Source organism: Anolis carolinensis, chromosome 2 (assembly GCF_035594765.1).
Source record: "Anolis carolinensis isolate JA03-04 chromosome 2, rAnoCar3.1.pri, whole genome shotgun sequence".
Lineage (NCBI taxonomy): Eukaryota > Metazoa > Chordata > Lepidosauria > Squamata > Dactyloidae > Anolis > Anolis carolinensis.
In genome coordinates, this window is record NC_085842.1 from 240,115,952 (window position 1) to 240,138,171 (window position 22,220).

Here is a 22,220-nt window from a genome sequence, read left to right on the forward strand (position 1 = left end):
TCCGCACAAGAGTGACACTTTCCCCCTGTGATGGGGAAAGTGTCGCAAGAAGGAGCTGTGTGCCAGAGTATATTCACTGCTCAATAAAATTATGAACAGGACCGAAATGAAGACGTTTGAGGACCAGAATATTTTGTCACAAATCTTTTCACACACACACACACACACACACACAAGCTTTTTCATTTTTTTAAATTCATGCTATTGTTCAACACTAAAACATCAGTATTCAATCTACTACATATCAGGCAAAGATCAAATTTTAGGTCCTGATCCCTTTTCTGAGTATCACTCACTGTCCCCTGCCCAGCTCCATGATTGTGTGTACACACATTGTAATTGCGAGTAGGGTGTTTCAGGGGGCAAACTTCTCCCCATGCCTGCCTAGAAGAGTTCACATTATGATGTTTAATTAGAAAAGATGGGGTGGAGGCCACCCTTTCCCTGCTCTTACACACCTCGTGAATTTAATTGAAAGATTCACTCAAAAGCTTTTCATTTTATTTCTTAAGTGGAGTAATTCATCACAGCCATTCACTCTCCCCCTTCTGGTGACATAAAATAGTTTTGTACAAAAGGAAGGAGGAATCCTGGAAGGCTAGATGAAAAAAAATGAAAATCATTATGTAAGCCTGGATAAATAAACTTAGTTAATCAAACCTCAAGTTTCGGAGACCTTTACAAAACTCTCCTTAGCCAGAAATAAGCCATAGGAGTGCAACTCCTATCAAAAGTGGGCTTCACCTGTAGCCTGAAAAACATACAGCATCCAGAACAAGCAATGATCCAAATGTAAATTCTTGGCTCTGGTTTCATCTGCTTTGTAGATATGTAGAAGTGGGACTTTGAAAGAGAGGTAGATCGAGTGCATACAATGTTGGTTCAGCTGAAGTATCCTTGCCCAATTTCCTTCATGTTTCAAATCACAACTTCCTTTAGCCCCAGTCAACAAGGTAAGTACTAAAGGATGATGTGCTTTTTTTTAGTACAACTCATCTGATAAGCAGCAATTTGGGAAGGTTGGCTGAAGGCGTTGCCATTTTTACTTGAGTCTAATGCTTACCTTTTTGGCTAAATTAAATTGCCAAAATTTAGGTGTGTATTATATTTGATAGTGCATTATTATTGAGTAAATATGAGTTCATTAACACTTGGCTCTCCTATATTACATTATTTTTATTTTTATTATGGACATGTCTACATGGCTCTTAGACAGGGCCAGAAAGTTATTAGTTGTGCTGCAGCTTCCAGAAATCTTTTACCACCATAGGCAGTGGATGACAGCATTTTACACTATGGACTGAACTCACTTGATAAACTGGTCCACTGACTCAATGGGATTTATGAAATAAGCAGTTCACCATTCAATGACAGATGACCCCATCACATAGCTTAAAAAAAAACATCCTAGGATGCTTAGAGCCAGCTTCGGTATCCATTGGATAATGTTACCTGTGGTTCCAGCCTCATTATAATTCTATTCTGAATGTTATTAGGTTCCTTTCATCGGGGTATTTTAATCTAATGATTTTATCTTATATTACTTCTATAGTCCCCCCCCCACCTTTGAAGTTGACTGAATTGCATTGGTGGTTGTTTGATATTATTACTGTTGTATAAACCTTTGTTTTAACTTCTGTTTTATCATCTTCTTGTGTTTTAAACTGTGTATATTGTTAATGTATTTGCGCTGTTACTTTTGTAACATTGTGAGCCTCCCCGAGTCCCCACGGGGAGATGGTGGTGGGGTATAAATAAAGTTGTTGTTGTTGTTGTTGTTGTTGTTGTTGTTGTTATTATTATTATTATTATTATTATTATTATTATTATTATTATTATGCATTTCCAGATGCTTTCCCTGGCAATACAGGAGGCTTCACATGTTGTGCTGGCTCCAATACAGCCAGCACAGGTCCTCCGTGCAAGAGTGACATTTTCCCCGTGTAATGGGAAAAGCGTCATGAGAAGGAGCTGTTCACGGGGCAACAGATTTGCTGTTCTTTCCTTGCCAGAAGGCAGGTAAAGCAGATCACTTTGCCTGGCCTTTATGATGAGTTGAAAAGTCAATGGGTTTATTCTAGGTGAATTTAGCAATTGGATTTGCAATCCAAGAGTAATCAAAATTAGTAAAGATAATTTAGTTCTGTTACATTTCTCAATAGTCACACTGACTAGAGAATGTTGGGCACTGTAGTTTCTGCCTTTAGGATACATAGGTTCATACATGTCTGTTTCCCATTGGATGACTGCCTGTCGTTATTACTTCCCATGTGTCAAATCTCAAACAGCACAGACATTATACACAGAGGGAGAAAGAAAGAGAAAAATTATTGCCTCAAACAAGTAAGAACTGTGATTCATTATGGCTAAAAAATCTAGATCATGCTTGCTGCAATGTACAGCCCAAAATTCAAGAGAAATTGCCAAATGTGAGGAGTGCTTTGATTATGTCTCCCTGCATGACAAGGGGTTGTACTGAATGGACCTTGTGGTCTCTTCCAACTCTATGATTCTAAGCAAATAATCATGTGTTGAGTGCTGAGTGAATAAGAAACAAAAATATGCATAGCTTTGTGCATCAGCTCTCAGAAGTCTTAATGTGTGATTTCAGGACTTCTGATTCCTTTGGTCTGCAGGCCAAACATCCAATGGTAGGATTAAGGAGAACACAGATTACTGGCTCCTTGCCACATATAGTGAAAAGACCTTCCTGAGACTTGAGGAATGTTACTTGCCATTTCCTGGCCCATTTAGTACTGATCCAAGACCTCTCTCCATCTAAGCTAAGGAATCCTCATTCCATGGATCAAATGGGGTCCCATCTTACTTCAGCACAGGTGACCTGAAAACATCCCTCATCACACTTTTAGATACAAAGCTGTATTTGGATACAAAACAGCACTAGTTCTTCAACAGGTTTCTGCTACTCTGGTGCCTCTTACTAACAGCTGCTACCCAAGGAGGCTGCTTTGCTCTACCTAACAATAAGGCCAACTCTGGCTTTGGATATCTCCTAAAAGAACATGGAATGTAGAATGATAAGAAAAGATGTGGGCATGTCATAGAGAACATGATTTAGCCAAATATGTAACAGTGATCTCCACACGAACTAGTTGATGGTTGTCATACCTCTCTATATGTCACAGTTACTCAGTTGTGATGCTTAAAGATGGGTTTGTTATATTGTCATTTATCAATAGCAGAATATGGCCTGAATCCTATTGTATGTCACAACACAGGCACACTGAATCAATTGGATCTACCTATGTGTTGACTTATTATTCAACAACTAATTGTGTGTCTACTATAGAATGGATTAAAAGAGAAGTGAGCCAATATTATTTCATCTTATTATTGCAAAAGTTTTTTTTTAAAATTTTTAAAAAATGTTTTCTCTACCCAATCCCAATTTTAAGTAATCTTTTAAATGTATAATCAGCTCTCTAATTTTGCAGGTTTGGCTTTTATGGATTTGATTGACTTGATTGAAATGTTCCCTCTAGCCCAGTGGTTCTCAACCTGGGATCCCCAGATGTTTTGGCCTACAACTCTAAGAAATCCCAACCGGCTGTTAGGATTTCTGGGAGCTGAAGGCCAAAAACATCTGGGGACCCCGGGTTGAGAACCACTGTAGTCTAGCCCTGAAAGCTAGGATTTGGAAGGTGGCGGAAGATGTGGATACAGTCCTATTCTAAGACCTGTTAAGGATCACAGATAAAAGGGCCCTATTCAGGATCCAATCTGGCAATCTCATATGTGGAGATATTTCCTGTTATCCCATTGCCTAGTGGGAGAAAAAGCTGCAGGCAGCTCTGCATGCTTAGTCTCTGGTCTCATGTGGATACCAAAATCTGTGAATGCTCAGATCCTACTATAAATAATGGTATGGTGAAACAGTATCTATTATATACAATGACCAAATCAACGTATGCATTTTGTAATGTTTGAATATTTTGAAGCAGTGGATGGTTCAGTCCAAGAATGCAGCATCCGTGGATATGGAAAGCCAACTGTGCTAGAACTTTATGACTTAATTCCCATGTTTGCTCTTTTTGCTCAGCTTTTGGCCAGGCTACTGAAAAAAAATACACATCTTGAAGAAACAAAATAAATTACCTATGCTACAAGCCCTGCACAGCACGCTCTCCCACTGCCATGAGGAAAATTAGACATCTGAAAAAGAAAACCCAGATGTGTAGGACACACAATTTAGATCACAGCGACGCAAACCTCCCCACAGAAATGGCATTGCCATTTCCCTCTGGAGGCCCAGATCTTTCCTAGGTAATGTTCCATTCGGTGTGTTTACTAGAGAATAGAAGATATTGCTGTTAATTAATTAATGCCTGTCCTTTGTTCATGGCCCTCAGGGCCTCTAATGACATTGCAATGAGGCAGCAAAGCAAACAATGTAATTTTTAGTATACCAATAACCAACTTGACTTTTTGAAGAAAAAATAAATTGAGGAATGAAAACTTTCTGGCTGGGAACAGACAGCCTCTGGCCTCTTGTATCTTCTTCCAAAGCATCAGCAGAGAAAGCTAATGATGTGTGCTCATCATCTGTTGAACCACTGAGGGGAACTTCTCATAAACCTTCTGGCTTCCAGCAAATACTCTATCAAAAACACAATCTAAATGCAATATAGTCAAACAGTTACAGTATGTATAAGTCATTGCCTCTGCTTATGGCCCTATTTGTATGTTACTCCTGAAGTGCTATGGTGCTTTCGGTCATATCCATAGCTTCTGACCACACCACTGAAAGACCGGGAGGGTGTTGATAACAGGATATGTAATCATCCAAAATATACGGATTGCAGATTTTCCTGGGAGGAGCACAAACTAGGTGTAGCTGTGCAGTTGCAAATAACATATGAATGAGCCCTGAAGTGGATTAAAAGAAGCACAAAAATTGGGGAAGTGGAGAAAATAAGTGGCATCTCTTTAGATGTACTGATTTTTAGTTTCCTAGTACCCTGAGCATCACATAGTAGGAAGAGCTTTCTAGGCCACAAAATGTGTGTGTCTGTGTCATATGTACTGGTACATAAACAACATTACAATATACAATAATACACTACACTATATACACTATGGTACACTAAAATATACTAAACTAAATACAGTAGAGTCTCACTTATCCAAGCCTCGCTTATCCAAGTCTCTGGATAATCCAAGCCATTTTTGTAGTCAATGTTTTCAATATATCGTGATATTTTGGTGCTAAATTCGTAAATACAGTAATTACAACATAGCATGAACTACTTTTTCTGTCAAATTTGTTGTATAACATGAAGTTTTGGTGATTAATTTGTAAAATCATAGCGTAATTTGATGTTTAATAGGGTTTTCCTTAATCAATCCTTATTATCCAAGATATTCGCTTATCCAAGCTTCTGCTGGCCCGTTTAGCTTGGATAAGTGAGACTCTACTGTACTACAAATAACTAGCCTCGTCTACCCACTACCCAATCCCCCACATAAAATACATTAAAAATGGACTTCCTGCCCTCCAAATCAGTAATTTCCAAAATTCTATCCTCCAGTTGTTTTGGACTTCAATTCCCATCATCCTCTGCCACTCTGACCATTCGTCAGAGATTTTGGTAGCTGAAGCCCAAAACATCTGGAAGACAGGAGTTTGGGAATCGTTGCTCTAAACCAATGACAAGGTAGTTAAAATATGTTAAACTTCTCCACAGCACTTAACTAAAATTATATCTTCTGATTTTATGTCCAGCACTTTGTGATGGAGATTTGGGTAAATCAAGTCAACTGCCCACCTTTTCTAAACATACTTAGACTCTAATTGCAGAATACAGAATTTTTTTTCTAGAGAGCTCAATCATATGCCTCAGGAAACTGGAATAATAGTGTTGCAATATAAATGCAACATCCTGTAGTCTCCCTGGATTCTTTAATTCTCCCACCAGCCCTCCTACCTTCTGCATAAAGAATATTTTCTCCCTAACTGGTCTAGATGCAAAGCAGCTTTTAGAACAGGCCATCAAAGCCTGCAGATTTATCACTAGGAAAAGGAGGACTGAGGTAGTTGCTGTTACACAGTATTTATAAATACATGTTTTCTTTGTTGGTCAAAGAAAAGAGCTTTTCAATGAATCCTCTGCATTACAGAATCATAGAATCATAGAATCATAGAAAATAGCTTCCTACTCATATCTCAGTGACATCTTTCCCTGATGGATAACAGGAGGAGGGGAGAAGACTTAGCCCAGTTTTCACTGCTTCAGACATCACTTTTGCCAGAAAGTGCTCCCGCAGAGCTGCTTTCAAGAGCCAGAAAGGGCCACCTGCCTTTTGATGCTGCCCATTTCTTAAGTCATGCTGAGCTCTGTGTTTGCGGGAAGCAGGTAAACCTGACAAAGGCATGCCAGGAGTGGCTAAATTAATCTAAAATCTCTGCAATGTTATGAATGGTCATTCTGTAATTAATAATTTCAGGTCCTCTCTAGAATTAATTCCAAACCAGCTTCATAACTTCACCAATATTTCTAATAGTGATACTCCATCTGTCCATTCACTTAAAAGGTACCAGAAGCAAAATACACATATAGAGAGAAAGAGAAGGTAGTTTGCACACAGCAGGTTGCACATAACTTCTAGTTAGCTCTGTTTGTTGAGGAACAACTCCCTGTCTGCATTTGGGGAAGTTCATACATCTTTCCCTCCAGAGAGTGCTTTTTACAAGTACAGTAGAGTCTCACTTATCCAGCACTCGCTTATCCAACATTCTGGATTACCCAATGCATTTTTGTAGTCAATGTTTTCAATACATCGTGATATTTTGGTGCTAAATTCGTAAATACAGTAATTACTACATAACATTACTGTGTACTGGACTACTTTTTCTGTCAAATTTGTTGTATAACATGATGTTTGGGTGCTTAATTTGTAAAATCATAACCTAATTTGATGTTTAATAGGCTTTTCCTTAATGCCTCCTTATTATCCAACATATTCGCTTATCCAACGTTCTGCCGGCCCGTTTATGTTGGATAAGTGAGACTCTACTGTAGTAGTAAGAGGAAAACAAAAAAAATTGCAACTTTCAGTGGTGTACGTGCCTAAAGTTGATTTCTAGAGGCCACATGCGCATAGAATAGAAACTTACTAGACTTGTATAATTTTGTGATTTCTTGTAAATCAGGTGATTTTGGAGAAACAGAAACTTAGTAAAAACTCTTGTTCACGCATGCACTGTAAAATGCGAACTTATTTGCCGACTAGGGCGGGAAAGGCAGGGTGTTTCCTTTTCCAGTGTAGCTGGGCTGTCACCTTCAGCCGAAATAAACTGGTTGAAGATGATACTATGGGTTGTTGTATGTTTTCCGGGCTGTATGGCCATGTTCTAGAAGTATTCTCTCAACCTCACAACCTCTGAGGATGCCTGCCATAGATGTGGGCGAAACGTCAAGAGAGAATACTTCTAGAACATGGCCATACAGCCCGGAAAACCTACAGCAACCCTGTGATCCCGGCCATGAAAGCCTTTGACAACATGACGATACTATGGTCTGTCATCTCCTTGCTTCAGTGAGCTTTTGATTTCCACAGCAGGAGGAAAAAGGTTGTCTATTGGCTTAGAACTCCCTGAATGTAAGGCTAGGTCTACACTACCCTATATCCCAGATTTTCTGCTTATCCCAGATTATCTGGTAGTGTCAACTCATATAATCCAGTACAATGGAGACCCCGATGGTGCAGTGAGTTAAAGCCTTGTGACTTGAAGGTTGGGTTGCTGACCTGAAGGCTACCAGGTTCAAAACCAACCTGGGGAGAGCGCAGATGAGCTCCCTCTGTCAGCTCCAGCTCCATGCGGGGACATGAGAGAAGCCTCCCACAAGGATGGTAAAAACATCAAAACAACTGGGCATCCCCTGGGCAACGTCCTTGCAGACGGCCAATTCTCTCACACCAGAACCGACTTGCAGTTTCTCAAGACGCTCCTGACATGAAAAAAAAATCCAGTACAAAGCAGATAATCTGGGATCAGATCCTGGGATATAGGGCAGTATAGATCTAGCCTAAAAGGACTAGGAAGACCCAGGTCTGAAAGGACCCTAAGCAATAAAGCTCATTGGGTAAATTTGGACCCAGCAATCCTCCTGGTCTAAATTGCTCATATTTTTGTCATAGGAATAATATGGAATGGGAACTTCTCGGTCACCATGAAAATAAATAAATAAACAATATACTATGATTTTAAAGAAATCCTGATCATATTTGTTTGCAAGCCAAGCAGAACTTAAGGGAGATGCACATGGGAACATTCTAAGCTTTTTACTGTGAGGAACAGTGGTTCTCAACCTGTGGGTCCTTCAACTCTCAGAAATCCTAACAGCTGGTAAACTGGCTGGGATTTCTGGGAATTGTAGGCTAAAACACCTGGGGACCCACAGGTTGAGAACCACTGGTAAAGAACATTTTGCCCGAATGTGTTACAAATGATGGCACCACTGAAGAACACTTCCCACAACATGTATGGGTGTGTGGCAGCTATTAAAAATGATCAGTTTATAAGCATACAGGCAATCTGCAAACATACAAGAATGGGACAGAAGCTGCTAGTAAAAAAAACCTAATGGCACTGTTCTTTACTTTGTTAACTACTATAAACAATTCTTATTAAAATCAGGAGGGCTTATGTCCAAGAATTCTCATTTTGGATACTAACAGTGCAAACATTGTATACAATTCAATGTAAAATTCAAAGCCAGACAAGAAAATCTGTGTGTGTGTGTGTGTGTGTGTGTGTGTGAGAGAGAGAGAGAGAGAGAGAGAGAGAGAGAGGTGTGTGTGTGGCGGGGAGAGATGATGTGAATAATGGACACCTTTAACATGTGAAAAGATCCCATGGTGGAAGAAACTATTCTTGTCAAGAGATGAAGGCAGCATGATAGAAGAATGCATATTCACACACCTGTGTACACACATACATATTTTAGTGTCAGTGCCACAACTGGTTAATGAAGTTTTAAATCCCTACAAAATATGTTTACTAGTGATAATGGTGGGAAGTGACAATAGTGGGATCAAGGGAATCAACGCCTTTTATTAATCCCATCAGTTTTCTGTAATATAACCCATGTTTAGTTTAAATTGTTACTAAAGTAAAAGAGAATATGAAAAAAAATAACTGTACTGCAAAGAAACCATCCGAGAAAGCAGCAAAATCAGAGGCAAGGCAAGAACTGGGCAGAGGACTCTAGACAAAACAGCATCTTTGCAGAAAAGCAGAGACTGGCTCAGCAGTCCAAAATGTTAGGAACAGTGTCAGACATGGGTTTAAATTGCCATCAATCCATTCAGCTTCCCCCTTTTCTCTGCTTAGTGTGGAATTAAAAGCAGAAGAGAGGCATCAAAGATACACAGAGATACCAATGTTGCAGTAAAAATGCCCATTGAGCAACCTCTGTCTGTGCCTCATTCATACAGGGAAGCACTCTCAGCATAAAAGCACCAAAATGGTTTCAGTGTCAGCATTAACCGAAGAGGAGAGGAGAAAGGCCACTAATTTCTTCATTTATATTTAGCTCCGGAGGATCCACATTCATGCTGTGTAAATGGCAAGTGTTATAAAATCTCATCAGAACAAGAGCAATTGCTCACAAGCCTACATTTTCAATACTTGGCCTTTTCCTATGTTGGCTCACTTAACTGGGAGGCATCTATCCAGCCAGGCAGTTGCGCAGCCCATTTGTGGTCTTCTTCTCCCCTTCCTCCCCGATCCCCCTCCTGCCGCTCCATTTCTGCTGCCATTAGCACTCTCTAGAGCAGCCGCCTCTAGGAAATGTCCCATTAACTAAAATACATTGTGTGTTCTGCATTTCCTATTATATTCCATCGTTTCCACAGCAGTCAGTGTCTTATTATATTAAGACTCTTGCATGCAGGATAGCTGAGCTAGACTTTTAAGCATATGGCCTTTTTTTAAAAAGACCTCTCCTCAACTTTAAACCTAAGCATGGGAAGTGGCTAGACAAAAGGTGGGCGATGTTACAGAAAATTAATTGTTGTAAAATGTGACTTCAGAATCACAGATCAAACCTTTCAAGGTAATTTGCCATATTTCATTCCTGAAAATATATAAAAATGCAGAAAATTGGAAATTAGAGCAGAATTACTGCCCATATTTTTCAAGAAGAGTGTTTTAGACTAAATGAATCTCATTACCTTGAAGGAAACTGCTGACTTTAAAAAGTCTTGCAAAGGGGATACTTTGGTTGTCCTTCAGAAAACGGAAAGGGGAGTTCAGGAGTCCCAAACAGTAATAGTAAGAAGTGAAGAAGAATTTGCTACAGGAAACTCAGACTAGTATCTAAGCTCCCAGTCAACAAATATTTTGCCAGGAAGCTCATACTAATAAAAGGAATGATGCTATAGCATTGGAGGGCAGCTAGTAGGTTATCTAGTTAGTATTCTGCTTGAGATAGAAAATCCTGGGGGCAGAGTATCTCCAATCAACAAAACAAGGATTGTATCTGGGACTTCCTACAGACACAGCACAAACAGCTATTGTTCCACCTTGACATAAGTCCAAACCTATATCTTGTTGCTTACCTCTGCAAGTAACAACCCTTGAACTAAATTCTTATCAATCACAAGAAGGATTGTTTTCTGGCCACTATAAGAAGAATGTGGAATTAATACAATATTTTTTAAAAGCTACAGTTCATTTAAAATATTTTTAAATGCAATGTTCTATTTTGTATAACTTCAGTGTCATACCTGTTTGAATTAAAATACATAGATAGCCAGGTTAGTTTGGAATATCAGTATGCAAAGGGATCTTCCAGCAGCTTAGAGCACTACTTCTTCAACTGAGAGTCCCAACTCCAAATGGGAATCATGGAAAATTTGGCAACAGTAAATTGGTGAGCAACAATGTGTTTACAGTACAGTGCAGAAAAGCCTTCATCTTGATGTAGTGCGTGGTGAGCCCAATATGGGTTTGTAGCGGTGCAAACCCATATTGGGCTTACCACGCACTACAAGAACCCACTTCATAGAAAAAAGCAACCTCAAGCTCAGCAACCTCAAGCTCAGCACCAAGGACATACTGATCAGCTTCGATGTGGTGTCTCTATTTACCAAGGTCCCGGTAGCAGACACCTTCACACTTATCAACCAGAATTTCCTAGAAGACATCACAGCCCTGTTTCACCATTGCCTCACCACAAGCTACTTTCAGTGGGACAATGCATTCTATAAACAGAAAGATGGAGTAGCCACGGGGAGCCCTCTTAGCCTGGCCATAGCAAATTTCTACATGGAGCACTTTGAAAAAACAAGCCCTAGAAACAGCACCAAAAAACCCTACTATATGGTTAAGATATGTGGATGACAACTTCACCATTTGGAGCCATGTCTTCTAGGAGCAATGCTTTCTTCTTTTTTGCCAGAAAGTGACAAAAGGTTTCCCTGAGGATTCGGGAAATGTTGAGAGCCACAAAGACATCCTTGGCAGCCTGCACTCCGCCTATCCCTGATATATTGTACAATATGTATTTGTTGAATGTCAACAGGACATACTTCTCCACGATGAGAACTGAAAACTTTCTAGTGTAAATACCCTAGAAATACCAGATCCTGCCTGATCTTAAAAGCTAAGAATGGTCAGTCCTGGTTAACACTTGGATGGGAAATCACCAATGAATACCATGTGGTGTTGGCTACATTTCAGAGGGAACTGGCAAAACCACCTCTGAGTATTTCTTGCGTAAGAAATCTCTATGAAATTCATGGGGTTGTTATAAGCATATATGCTATATGAAGACGCACTAGGTAGATTTGTGAACTCCCCCACTTCATTTTGGTCCCAACCATTTAGTCATGACCTTAACAAAAATTACCAGCTGCTCCTGCATAACAGAATTGTCTATAAAAGCCCACAAAAGAATTTCAATTATGCATCCAAGTCATGATCGATGGTTAAGGATAAGAAAAAACACATACATTAGGGGAAGTTGTTGAATCCCATCTTAATTCTCATCTTTGGCATCCTTGTTCCGCACAATGGCAAACACAAACACTTCCATTTTACCTAAGATACTGCTGTGCTGGGAACGTTGCTTGGTCACCTATCACTGTTCCATGCCCGTATCTCTGTCTATGGTTATTCTTCAAAGTTTTCAGATGCTACTTCACTGCAAGTCTGAGCGAGAGCCAGTAATGCTTTGGGTGTTGGACTACAGCTCTGGAGACCAGGGTTTGAATCCTTGACATGTCCACCTGGATTACTGAAGAGAGTCGACACACATATAACTCTATGCATACTCACCATCTCAATTTGACAGGAACACTCCTGATTCATTCTTTGTTGTCCTTTGAAAATATCCTGCCTTCTTCCACTTCCTTCTTTGTCTTTGTCTTACTTCAATAGCTTCAAATTCAGTTTGAAATATAAAAATAGTTAGCACTTCATTTATTCAGAAGTGGGAGAAGGGAGGAGCAGAAGAATCTTGCCATCCCCAGTAGGCTCAGACAACAGCAAACTGCCACAGCTTCTCCTGGCTTGTGTCTTCTTCCTCATTAATAGCTTTAACCATCCTCACCACATTCTAACTGTACTTGGCCACACACATCTGGATTTTCATTTGTGAAAAGTTAGAAGGTATGTAAAGGGAAACCATTGTATAGTGTTTTAGTGTTGGAATACAACTCTGAAGACCAGGTTTTGAATCCCTGCTCAGTCATGGAAACCCACTGGGAGACCTTGGGCATGTCACACTTTCCAGCCTCAGAGGAAGGTAAGCCCCTCTGAAAAATCCTGCCTAGAAATTCCCATAATAGGTTCACCTTAGAGTTGCAATAAATTGCAAACAACTTGAAGGCACACAGCAACAAAATAGAAATGGCTGAGGATAAAATGAATGATTATATATATATATATATATATATATATATATATATATAGAGAGAGAGAGAGAGAGAGAGAGAGAGAGAGAGAGAGAGATAAAACTTGAGAGGTCTTATGTATATGATCTACTCCTTGCCATTCTCTAGCATCTTAAGATTTATAGCTGTAGTTCTCCTTTACCCTTAATACGTTATTAACAATGTAAATTACCCCTGATAAGTGCATAAGGCTAAAAGTGGGTGGAATATCATCATCATCACCATCACCTTTTCATGAACATCAAAATGTCAGTCAGTATGAACAGCACATTAAAGGTGAAGGTCTGAAGATAACTGTTACCGTGTTGGGCTGAATGTGGTCACAAACCTTCCATGAACAGAAAGCTGATTTTATTACGGTTCCCACACATGGCTGCTTAGTAAATGCAATTCCCTAAGTGTTCTTCAAACCTTGAAGCTCAACACATGGAAGTTTAACTTGGATCTAGATGTTAATGGAGAATTTTTTTTTATCTTGTCAGAAGCAAATTGAGAATATCCTGCAAGTTGCTTCTGGTGTGAGAGAATCGGCCATCTACAGAGATGTTGCCCAGGGGATGCCCAGATGTATTACAATTCTGTGAGAGGTTTATCTCATGTCCCCACATGGAAGCTGGGGTTGACAGACGGGAGCTCACCCTGTCTCTCGGATTCAAACTGTCGACTTTCAGATCATCAGTTTAGCCAGCACAAGCCATTGCACCACCGTGGTTCAATGATGGGAAGTAAAACGTATGTGTATATTTCCATTCTCATTCAAACCAGGCATGTAGCTATTGGAAGAGCAAAATTAAGGCATTCCCCCCCAATAAAAATTCTGTCTACCTTCAAACCCTACAGTTGAGCGTTTAGAAATATAGTTTTAGGCATCCAAAAAGGGGGAGGCAGCCAAAGGAATACAAATAACTAGTCTAGGTATGAATAATTTTCAGTGTCTCATTCTCTGTGATGCTAGAAATGTAGGGAATGAAGGAAAATTTCATATAGGTCAAACTTCTTATTTGGGAAGATACCCTCATTGCATCCTATCCCATCCCATCTCCCATAGTTATACCTGGCTCCAGTTGTATCATTGCAAATTTTCAAGTGAACAGCTGAAGAGGGTTGTATCACTTTCTCTCTGTCCTCTCAGTGGTCCCTACCTAAAACGGTCATCCCTAGTCTCACCATATAATGCCAACCGCCTGTTCTCTCTCACTCCCCAGTCACAATCCATATGAAGATTTATTCTGCACCCAACATCCCACACTCATTCTTCATACACCCCTAGCTGTATTTACCTTTTTTATCACAGTGAAAATGTGCGTACTATATTATCATTTGTACCTCACCACTTCTATGGGGTGTCAAATACATGCACACTTCCATCTCATCTGAATTCCTAGTATGAAATCATTGTGTTTGGATTTCAAGGAAATCTAAAATACACTGAATTTTGTAATAAATCTGAATCTGAGCATACCCCTCTTTGGCATATTCTGCAAGATGCATAAGATGCCTAGAATATTTAAATAGTTGCTGGATAAGGTCAAATTTGAAGTGGGTTGGGAGAAAGCTCATGAGATAGAGGAGGAGAGAAATTATGTGAGTGAACAGAGCCATTTGAAAGGTGAAGTAAGCATGAAATCCTGATAAAAAGAAACGTTGCAAAGTGGCAAATGATGTTTCGACTGTACCAACTCCAGCCAAATTCACTGGGGAGAATGGATTACATGCTCTGACAAAAGCAGGGCACAACCAAGGCAAAATACCTCAGCCTCAATTTATTTCTTGTCTGAGCACTCACTGAATCCAACCTTGTAGCCTTTGTTTACCTGAAATTCAGTTGATTGCAAAACGGAATAAGAAGGAAATAGTACAGCTGCTTTTCTAACAGGTAAAACGCCTGTTCATTAAATTGCTTGGGAAGATCTCAGGAAAGACATCAAAATTAAAGGTTGCTGTTGTTTTGCATCACACAGCTTAATTTCATAAAATTAAGGGGGGAAAAGCACATGACTAATCAAACATGAAGTTTCAATCAGTTGGAAACACTAGATATTGTTACTTTTAAAGTATTTTGATATGGCTCCTAACTTATGAACAATCAGTATATGGAAATCAGTATTTTCATTCCACACCCACTTCCCCCTCATCGGATCGTAACAAAACCTCAGTTTTGAAATCAGACCAACTCCTTCCCCCAAACAAAATAAAATAAATACAGATGTCTATGTGGATGACATGTGATCAATCACTGAGGAAGGCTGTGGAACTTGCAGATTTCTAATCTTCTTCTCCTGAGGGCTTTTTGAGTGGCTACTATGCCCATACTCTTAACATTCATGAAGAAATTAATAGCTCCTTTAACTAATAATTACCCTTCTGTGGTTCCTCTCAATTGGTTTCTGGATTTTTTTTAAAAAAACTTTAATAATAGCCATTAATTCCTCTCTACAGGAGATGGCCCATTCCTTTCACTATTTCAAAATAAAACACCTATGTGGAGAACAAAAACTAGGGTGGCTAAGTTCCAGAAAATGTTCAGTGGAGCTAATGTATATATATGACTTCACATCACCTGTTGACATATGGCGATCTTATGGATTCCACAGGGTTTTCTTAGGGTGCATCTATAATGCAGAAATAATTCAGTTTAACAGCCATTTCACTGCCTTGGTGCAATCATGGAATTGTGAAAACTGTAGTTTGGTGACAACTGTTCAGCAGAGAAGGCTGAAGATCTTGTAGAACTATAACTGCCACGATTCCATAGCACTGAGCCATGTTAGTTAAAGTGGTGTCAAGTTACATTAATTCTGCAGTGTAGATGCACCTTCTGGCAAGGAATATTCTGAGATGATTTTGCCAGTTTCTTCTTCTGACACAGCCTACAGCAATCTCCAATCCAAGTGTTAACCAGGGCTGATTCTACTAAGCTTCCAAGATCAGACAGGCTCTGTTGCCTTTAGTGGATTTGGACACATATAGTGAAGTCAACAGGAAGACAAATATGGTCTTGACTTCATAGAAACCTCATCAGGTTTGTCTGCTTAAGGAAGATTATATGCACCAAGATTACATATCTTGGACAACTAGATGGTATAGTTAGCCAGGGATTACCTGCTGCACACAAACATTCAAACTACCCAGCACATAGTATTCATTATATTCTTCAAAAGGCACACTAATGGCTATACTTGCTAGAGAATGCTATGAATTGTAGCACAACACCATACCTTTTGCAAACACTGGAGTGTGGAACATGGGGCTCCCCTGAGGTTGAACTGCACTTTTTATCAGCCCTAGTCAGCACAACCAATAAGAGAGGAGCCACACAACCTTGTAGGAGAAATAGTGAAATTTAAATATGTGTGTGTCAGCAGTAAAACAGACTTGATGGCATTAATTTTCTGTGGGATGGGTTGCCATCCTAAAATAAAACAGGATATTCAAAATCAGTAGAAGTGGAACTTTGTTGCAGAAGGACATATTTACACTGCTTAGAAGATTCTCTTATTTTTGCTAAAGCAGCCTAGCATGGCTGCCTATACAATTTCTTTTATATTAAATTACTATAAAATATGATTTATATCCAGAACCAGGAATATAGCAATTGTTTTTAAGGCAGAGCAGAGTGCACTCCTCAACTCTGGTGAGCAGGTTGCCATTAATCCTGCTTACTTGCAGGGTTGTGGGAGAGAGCGCTTTGCTTTTCTCCATTCATTAACATTGAAAAATCCCAAAATATTAAGATCCTTATGGGGAAATATCTCTTTGGAAATTCCTTCTATATGTTTAGTGTAGCCTACTCTCAAGTAGTCAATCAATTCTCTTATGATCAAAGATCAGTTATAAAAAAGACAAACATGTAACAGGAAGGGCAGGAGATGAAATGTAAACATGTGCAACATGCTAACATACAACACTGCAGAGCCTCTACAAGAGATTATTTTGCAGGGTCTGAAAGAAATGAAAGGTAAAAGCTATCAGTACTCCGAACGACATATGTACAGGTTAGATTGCTGGTAGCCTTTATGATTCATGGGAGAGCTTAATCAGCCTTAATAGTTCTTAGTGCTTGATTGCTTAGTACATGTCTGTGGAGGTTAACTACAAGGAGTCTTTGTGCTGGTACAGCTGTACCAGAACCTTCTACTTTACTTTATTGCTGCAAATGTTTGCATTCATAGGACAGGCCACCTGTCAATCACCGTTAAGTTTGGTTCCGCCCCTTGTTCAGGGCTCTGGGAGGGAAGGAGCCATTTTTAAGTTAGTCTCACTTATGAAGCTCAGCTATAGGACGTAGACCAGCTCGTCCCGTAAAAAGCTTCATATTTCAAGACCACCGGGGATAAAAAGCACCAAGGTTAAAGAATACCAGGGATATTGACCACCGGGGATACAGAACACCAGGGTTAAAGAACACCAGGGATAAAGACCGTCCGGGGATACAGAACAACAGCGCAGAAACATCTGCAAGCCATTGGCTGGTAGGTCCATTCAACAGCCAGACGCACTTGGAGTTGGCAGTGGGTCCCAGACTAGCTAGGCCCAGATAACAGATAGCCTGGGAGGGGTTATAAGAGGGTTTTCACAGTTATTCAAAGCCTATCGCCTGTCCTATGGGGACAAGACTCCTTGAAAATTTATTATTTGTTCGTCAATAAAGACTTTGTTATTTCTGTAAAGACTTCAAGGCCATCTTTTCAGGAAAATTCCTCAACGACCCTTCTTTAGGCACCCTGGCTTCCCGCTGGGCGTAAAGCGTACGTCCTATATAATAGACAGTCAGTCACAGGCCCAGCGCGTGACAGAACAGTCTTGGTGGTTCAATTCTGCCAGGTCATTTTGAGGGACTCAAGATCCCTGTCCCCTATTCTGGAATGTGCGTACCAAACAAAACATATTTTCAGAAAATGTCATCCCTGTTGTCTTTCATTAGAATCTGATGTTAGTCTGTCCATGGGACTAATAATGTGTATCATGAGCCTCCTTTAGGATTGTCACAATCCTAAAACAGCACTTAAAAATAGAGTGAACTCATAAGGATAGTCTACTGCAGAGCTTTCCAAACATGTCTAATTGGGGACACACATTTTAGGCTTTCACGAAACAGTAATCCAGTTTTTTTAAAAGCAAATCAGAGGTTAAATCAACCTCTTGCAAGAGATACAGACACATAAACATATTGTAATAACGAAATGTATGGGGACACAGCATATTTAATGAAAACCTTTCATTTGCATTTAAAAATACATGATTTGTAAGATAATATACATTTCTAAGATTTATGTCATTTCTCTTTACTGTGCGCGATACAACTATACATCTCAGCCAACACTAAAGCAGGGGTCCTCAAAGGTTTTAAGCAGACGGCTGGTCCACAATCCTTCAGACTATTGAAGGGCCAAATTATCATTTGAAAAAAAAAACCGAACAAATTCCTATGCACACTGCACATGTTTTATTTGTAGTGCAAAAAAAACCCAACAACAACAATGAAAGAACAATACAATATTTAAAAATAAAAACAATTTTTACCAACATAAACCTATCAGGATTTCAATGGGAAGTGCTTCAGACCAATAAGATGGCCAAGTTAATTACAATTGCTGTGTGCCTTCAAGTCATTTCAGACTTTGGGCGAACCTAAGTCTAAAACTGGAGCCTCAGGTGGCTCAGTGTGTTAAAGCGCTGAGCTGCTGAACTTGCAGACCAAAAGGTCCCAGGTTCAAATCTGGAGAGTGGGGTGAGTGCCCGCTGTTAGCTCCAGCTTCTGCCAACCTAGCAGTTCGAAAACATGCAAATGTGAGTAGATCAATAGGTACCGCTCTGGCAGGAAGGTAACGGCATTACATGCAGTCATGCCAGCACATGACCTTGGAGGTGTCTACGGACAACGCTGGCTCTTCGGCTTAGAAATGGAGATGAGCACCAACTCCCAGAGTCGGACACGACTGGACTTAACGTCAGGGGAAACCATTACCTTTACTTAAGTCTAAAACTGAGGGTGGGGCCAGCTATATGACATCCGGCCTACAGGCCTTAGTTTGGGGACCCCTGCACTAAAGTGTCATGACTCAATTTGTAAACCTCTGGTCTACAGTCTTTTATATTGACTGAAAAGTGTAAAACCAAAAAGCTAAGGATGTATATATTTGCTTATTCAGATCTTGCACATATTAACAAAAAACAAAATGAATTCTAAGTCCCCACCCCCACCCCAAGTGACAGGCCATTTTATGTATTTTCATGTTTTAAGACATTTGCCAAAACAAACTGCAGTTTTCTCCCACAAAATTGTTTGAAAACAAATAATGGGAAAAATAACTGTAAACGTTTCCCCCTGCGGGGTTGTCTCAATATGTCAAGATACCCCTTCAAGTTGAGACTGAGAACATTTGCAAATATTTATCATAAACCTACAAAAGAAAATGAGAAGGCTGGAAATTATAAGCATTGCGAGAAAGAAGCGTCTTCACACCAGAAATCAGAAGGCAGCAGGCAAGTACATGGTCTTTTTCTCATTAATAGATTGTCTACAGTAGGAAACAAAATGGAAGGGATAGAAAGAAAAAGCAACAGAGAGCTGCGGATGGAGGACAACAGTATCAGAAATCCCAATAAAATTAAATGACTGAGGCAAGTTTGTACCCAACAAGACCTTAAGTATCATGTCAGGTGCATTAAAAACTCATGTGCTCTTTCAGACTCATATCATGTTTAAACTGGTTACTGCTGCCAAAATGTGCAGCATTAGCCTACAACCCACAAAATGTGTGTTAGTGTGCTAATTGTAGACATAAAGGCACTGACAAGGTATTACAAATGAAACAAACACAATCTGTCTGACATGTGTTCTAGCAGATAGACACTGTTGTCCATCTCACAGCTTCTCTGTATTTTAAAATCTTGTTCATACAGTTGAATATAAACTGTTAAATAACCTTGAATGTATAAAAATGGAAGGCATGCCTTCTACAACAGCTTTTCTACACACTTGCGTACACCAAATTCTGTTTCCTATTTATGTACACTTATTCTTTCCTCCTCTTCCCTCATTTCCCTCCACCTCCCAGGGTAAAAAACAGACATGGTTAAGTTGGTCAGTTAAAGTTGCATAGGCATGTTCATTTTTAGCAGTTTTCAGAGAAATATTCTGTTTCAGGACAAAAGGTAGAGAGAGGAGAGAGAAAAGAAAATGTCTTCTGAAGCTTCAGAATTGTACTCTCATCATTGAATTGTTATCCATAAAAAAAATTCAGAATTCAAGACACAACTGAAGACCTCTCTCTTCTGGCAGACCTACCCAGTCAATTTTTACACTGTGAATTTTACCCTGCATTTAATTGGTATTGGTGTCAGTCTTTCTTGTGTGTATTTTGTTATATACATTTAATGTTGAATTTGTCTGTTTTAAACAAGTTGTACTCCCCCTCGAACCATAATAATGTTGTTGTTGTTGTTGTTGTTGTTGTTACTATAAAAGCACTTATTGGAACAAATAAGTGGATAGTGATTTACAGAAACCTATGCCAAAATAAATTGGTTAGTCTTAAAGGTGCCAAAGGACCCTGTCTTTTCCTACTTCTTGAAACAGGCTTATTCAGATATTTTTCTGAAATCAGACAGTAGGTTCTGAAGAGCAATATCTCATTTCTAGATCTCATGTGATGGAAGTGCCATTTTTTCACACACGCCCCTTAAAAACCCAGACATCACCAGGCTCGTTTGTTTCTTTTGAGAGGGGGGAGAATGGATGAAAAACCAGCACTTGTGGTGATGGATAATGCTAAAAAATTTAAGAAGTAATATAATGAATTGCCACTTCTCTGCACCAAGATATGGAACCAAAATAAGAATACACCAACAGTGAATGTGAAAGTGCACTTACATAATTTTCTCCATATAATGAAAAATATATGCCCATAGACCTGGTTGTGCATGGATATTGCTGAGTCAAACTGGAAAAGATCTGTTTCTATTCAGGTTTGGGTTGGATTTCTCTGGCTTCCTGATTGACAATCCTATTGTAAAACATACTAGCACTCTGAACCCTGCAAAGGTAGAATGTTTTTCACACAAACACACACACACTTGACATGTTTAAACTCAGCCTAAACTCACTAGATTGGCGAGGTATGTGTGTTGCATTTCTATAAAGTTAGATTGTCACACTCAACATTAGTAAGCAAATGGACATCATTTTATTTCAAACACAATTACATTTGCAGACTGTTATTTATAAAGGGAAAACCAAATTATATTACTATATTACATTAGTTGAAAACTAGCCTGCCAAGCAAAGATATGTAAACTCTAATTTTACAAACACAATGAGACAATTTTTGTACAAATTGCTGTTTCCCGCAAGAGTTTAATGAATTTTTTTTAAAAAATAGATGCCAAAAATTTCCCTCTTTAAATACACACACCCTTTCCATTCTTCAGGATGTCCTTCTTTAGAAACTTATGCTCATTACTCATTAACATGCACACCCCAAACCCCAGAGAATATTGAAAGCAGTGAAGACATAATCTATGTGGAAAGCCCTGAAAAGTTACAATGGCATCTGGAGATCTCTGTGTCTTTTATACTTGTACTTTATAGCAAAAAATGTAGGATTGTGGAACATATACAAACAATTGTAATTCATAGCCTTTTGGGGCTGAACAAAGATCTCTGTCTAAATATAGCTTTTCTTGTAACTATCAGTGGGAGATAAAAATAAGCAGTTACTGATGTGTGGTAATGTAGTTCTTATGTTATTTGATAAGGCCGTCTATTCCCAACATGATATTGATCAAGCCTTAATGGAAATCAGATATCCAACTTTAGTTTTAACACATTAACTCTGAATTGTGCCTCAAAGTTAAGAAACCTCTACAAAACCTAGAATATTTTTGGTAGAATTCTTGGCAACCTCAGAAAATATTTTAACCACAAGCTAGATGCCTGATTTGATATAGGCAGATCATCAAAATAATATCTTCTGCCTGTTTTTGTCTGTACCGCATTGAATATATTTCATTCCCTCCACACATAAGGAGAAAAAGAACAAACGAGCATGAGTTCCTTCTTTCCTTTATAGTCCTTTCTGACACTTCTTTTGGAATGAAGCTTTTAGGAAACTGCGGTAGCCAGCGTCGTCCACATATTCATTCTTAAATCTGGAGCTCAACACCCTCTGCCTCTTCTTTTCTCCCTGGATAATATCAGCTCCATAAAATGTATCTTCAAATCTCATATCAGAAGCTGTAGACTGAAACAGACATTCAGTATAGAGTTTATTTTACCTATAGACAATATCTAAAAA

General features: G+C 39.2%; 1 protein-coding gene across 5 annotated transcripts in view; it reads right to left on the minus strand.

Annotated features, from left to right (window-relative positions):
• Positions 1-22,220, minus strand: part of kdm4c (lysine demethylase 4C) — a 398,176-nt gene that overhangs the window by 65,549 nt on the left and 310,407 nt on the right. The window contains exon 23 of one of the 5 annotated variants that reach the window (XM_008103350.3): positions 21,088-22,166. The exons of the other annotated variants lie outside the window; for them this stretch is intronic. Coding sequence (XP_008101557.2) covers positions 21,990-22,166 — 177 coding nt within the window. The 3' untranslated portion in view covers positions 21,088-21,989. Of the gene's footprint in view, positions 1-21,087; positions 22,167-22,220 lie in introns of those variants that run through there. 5 annotated transcript variants of the gene reach the window in all.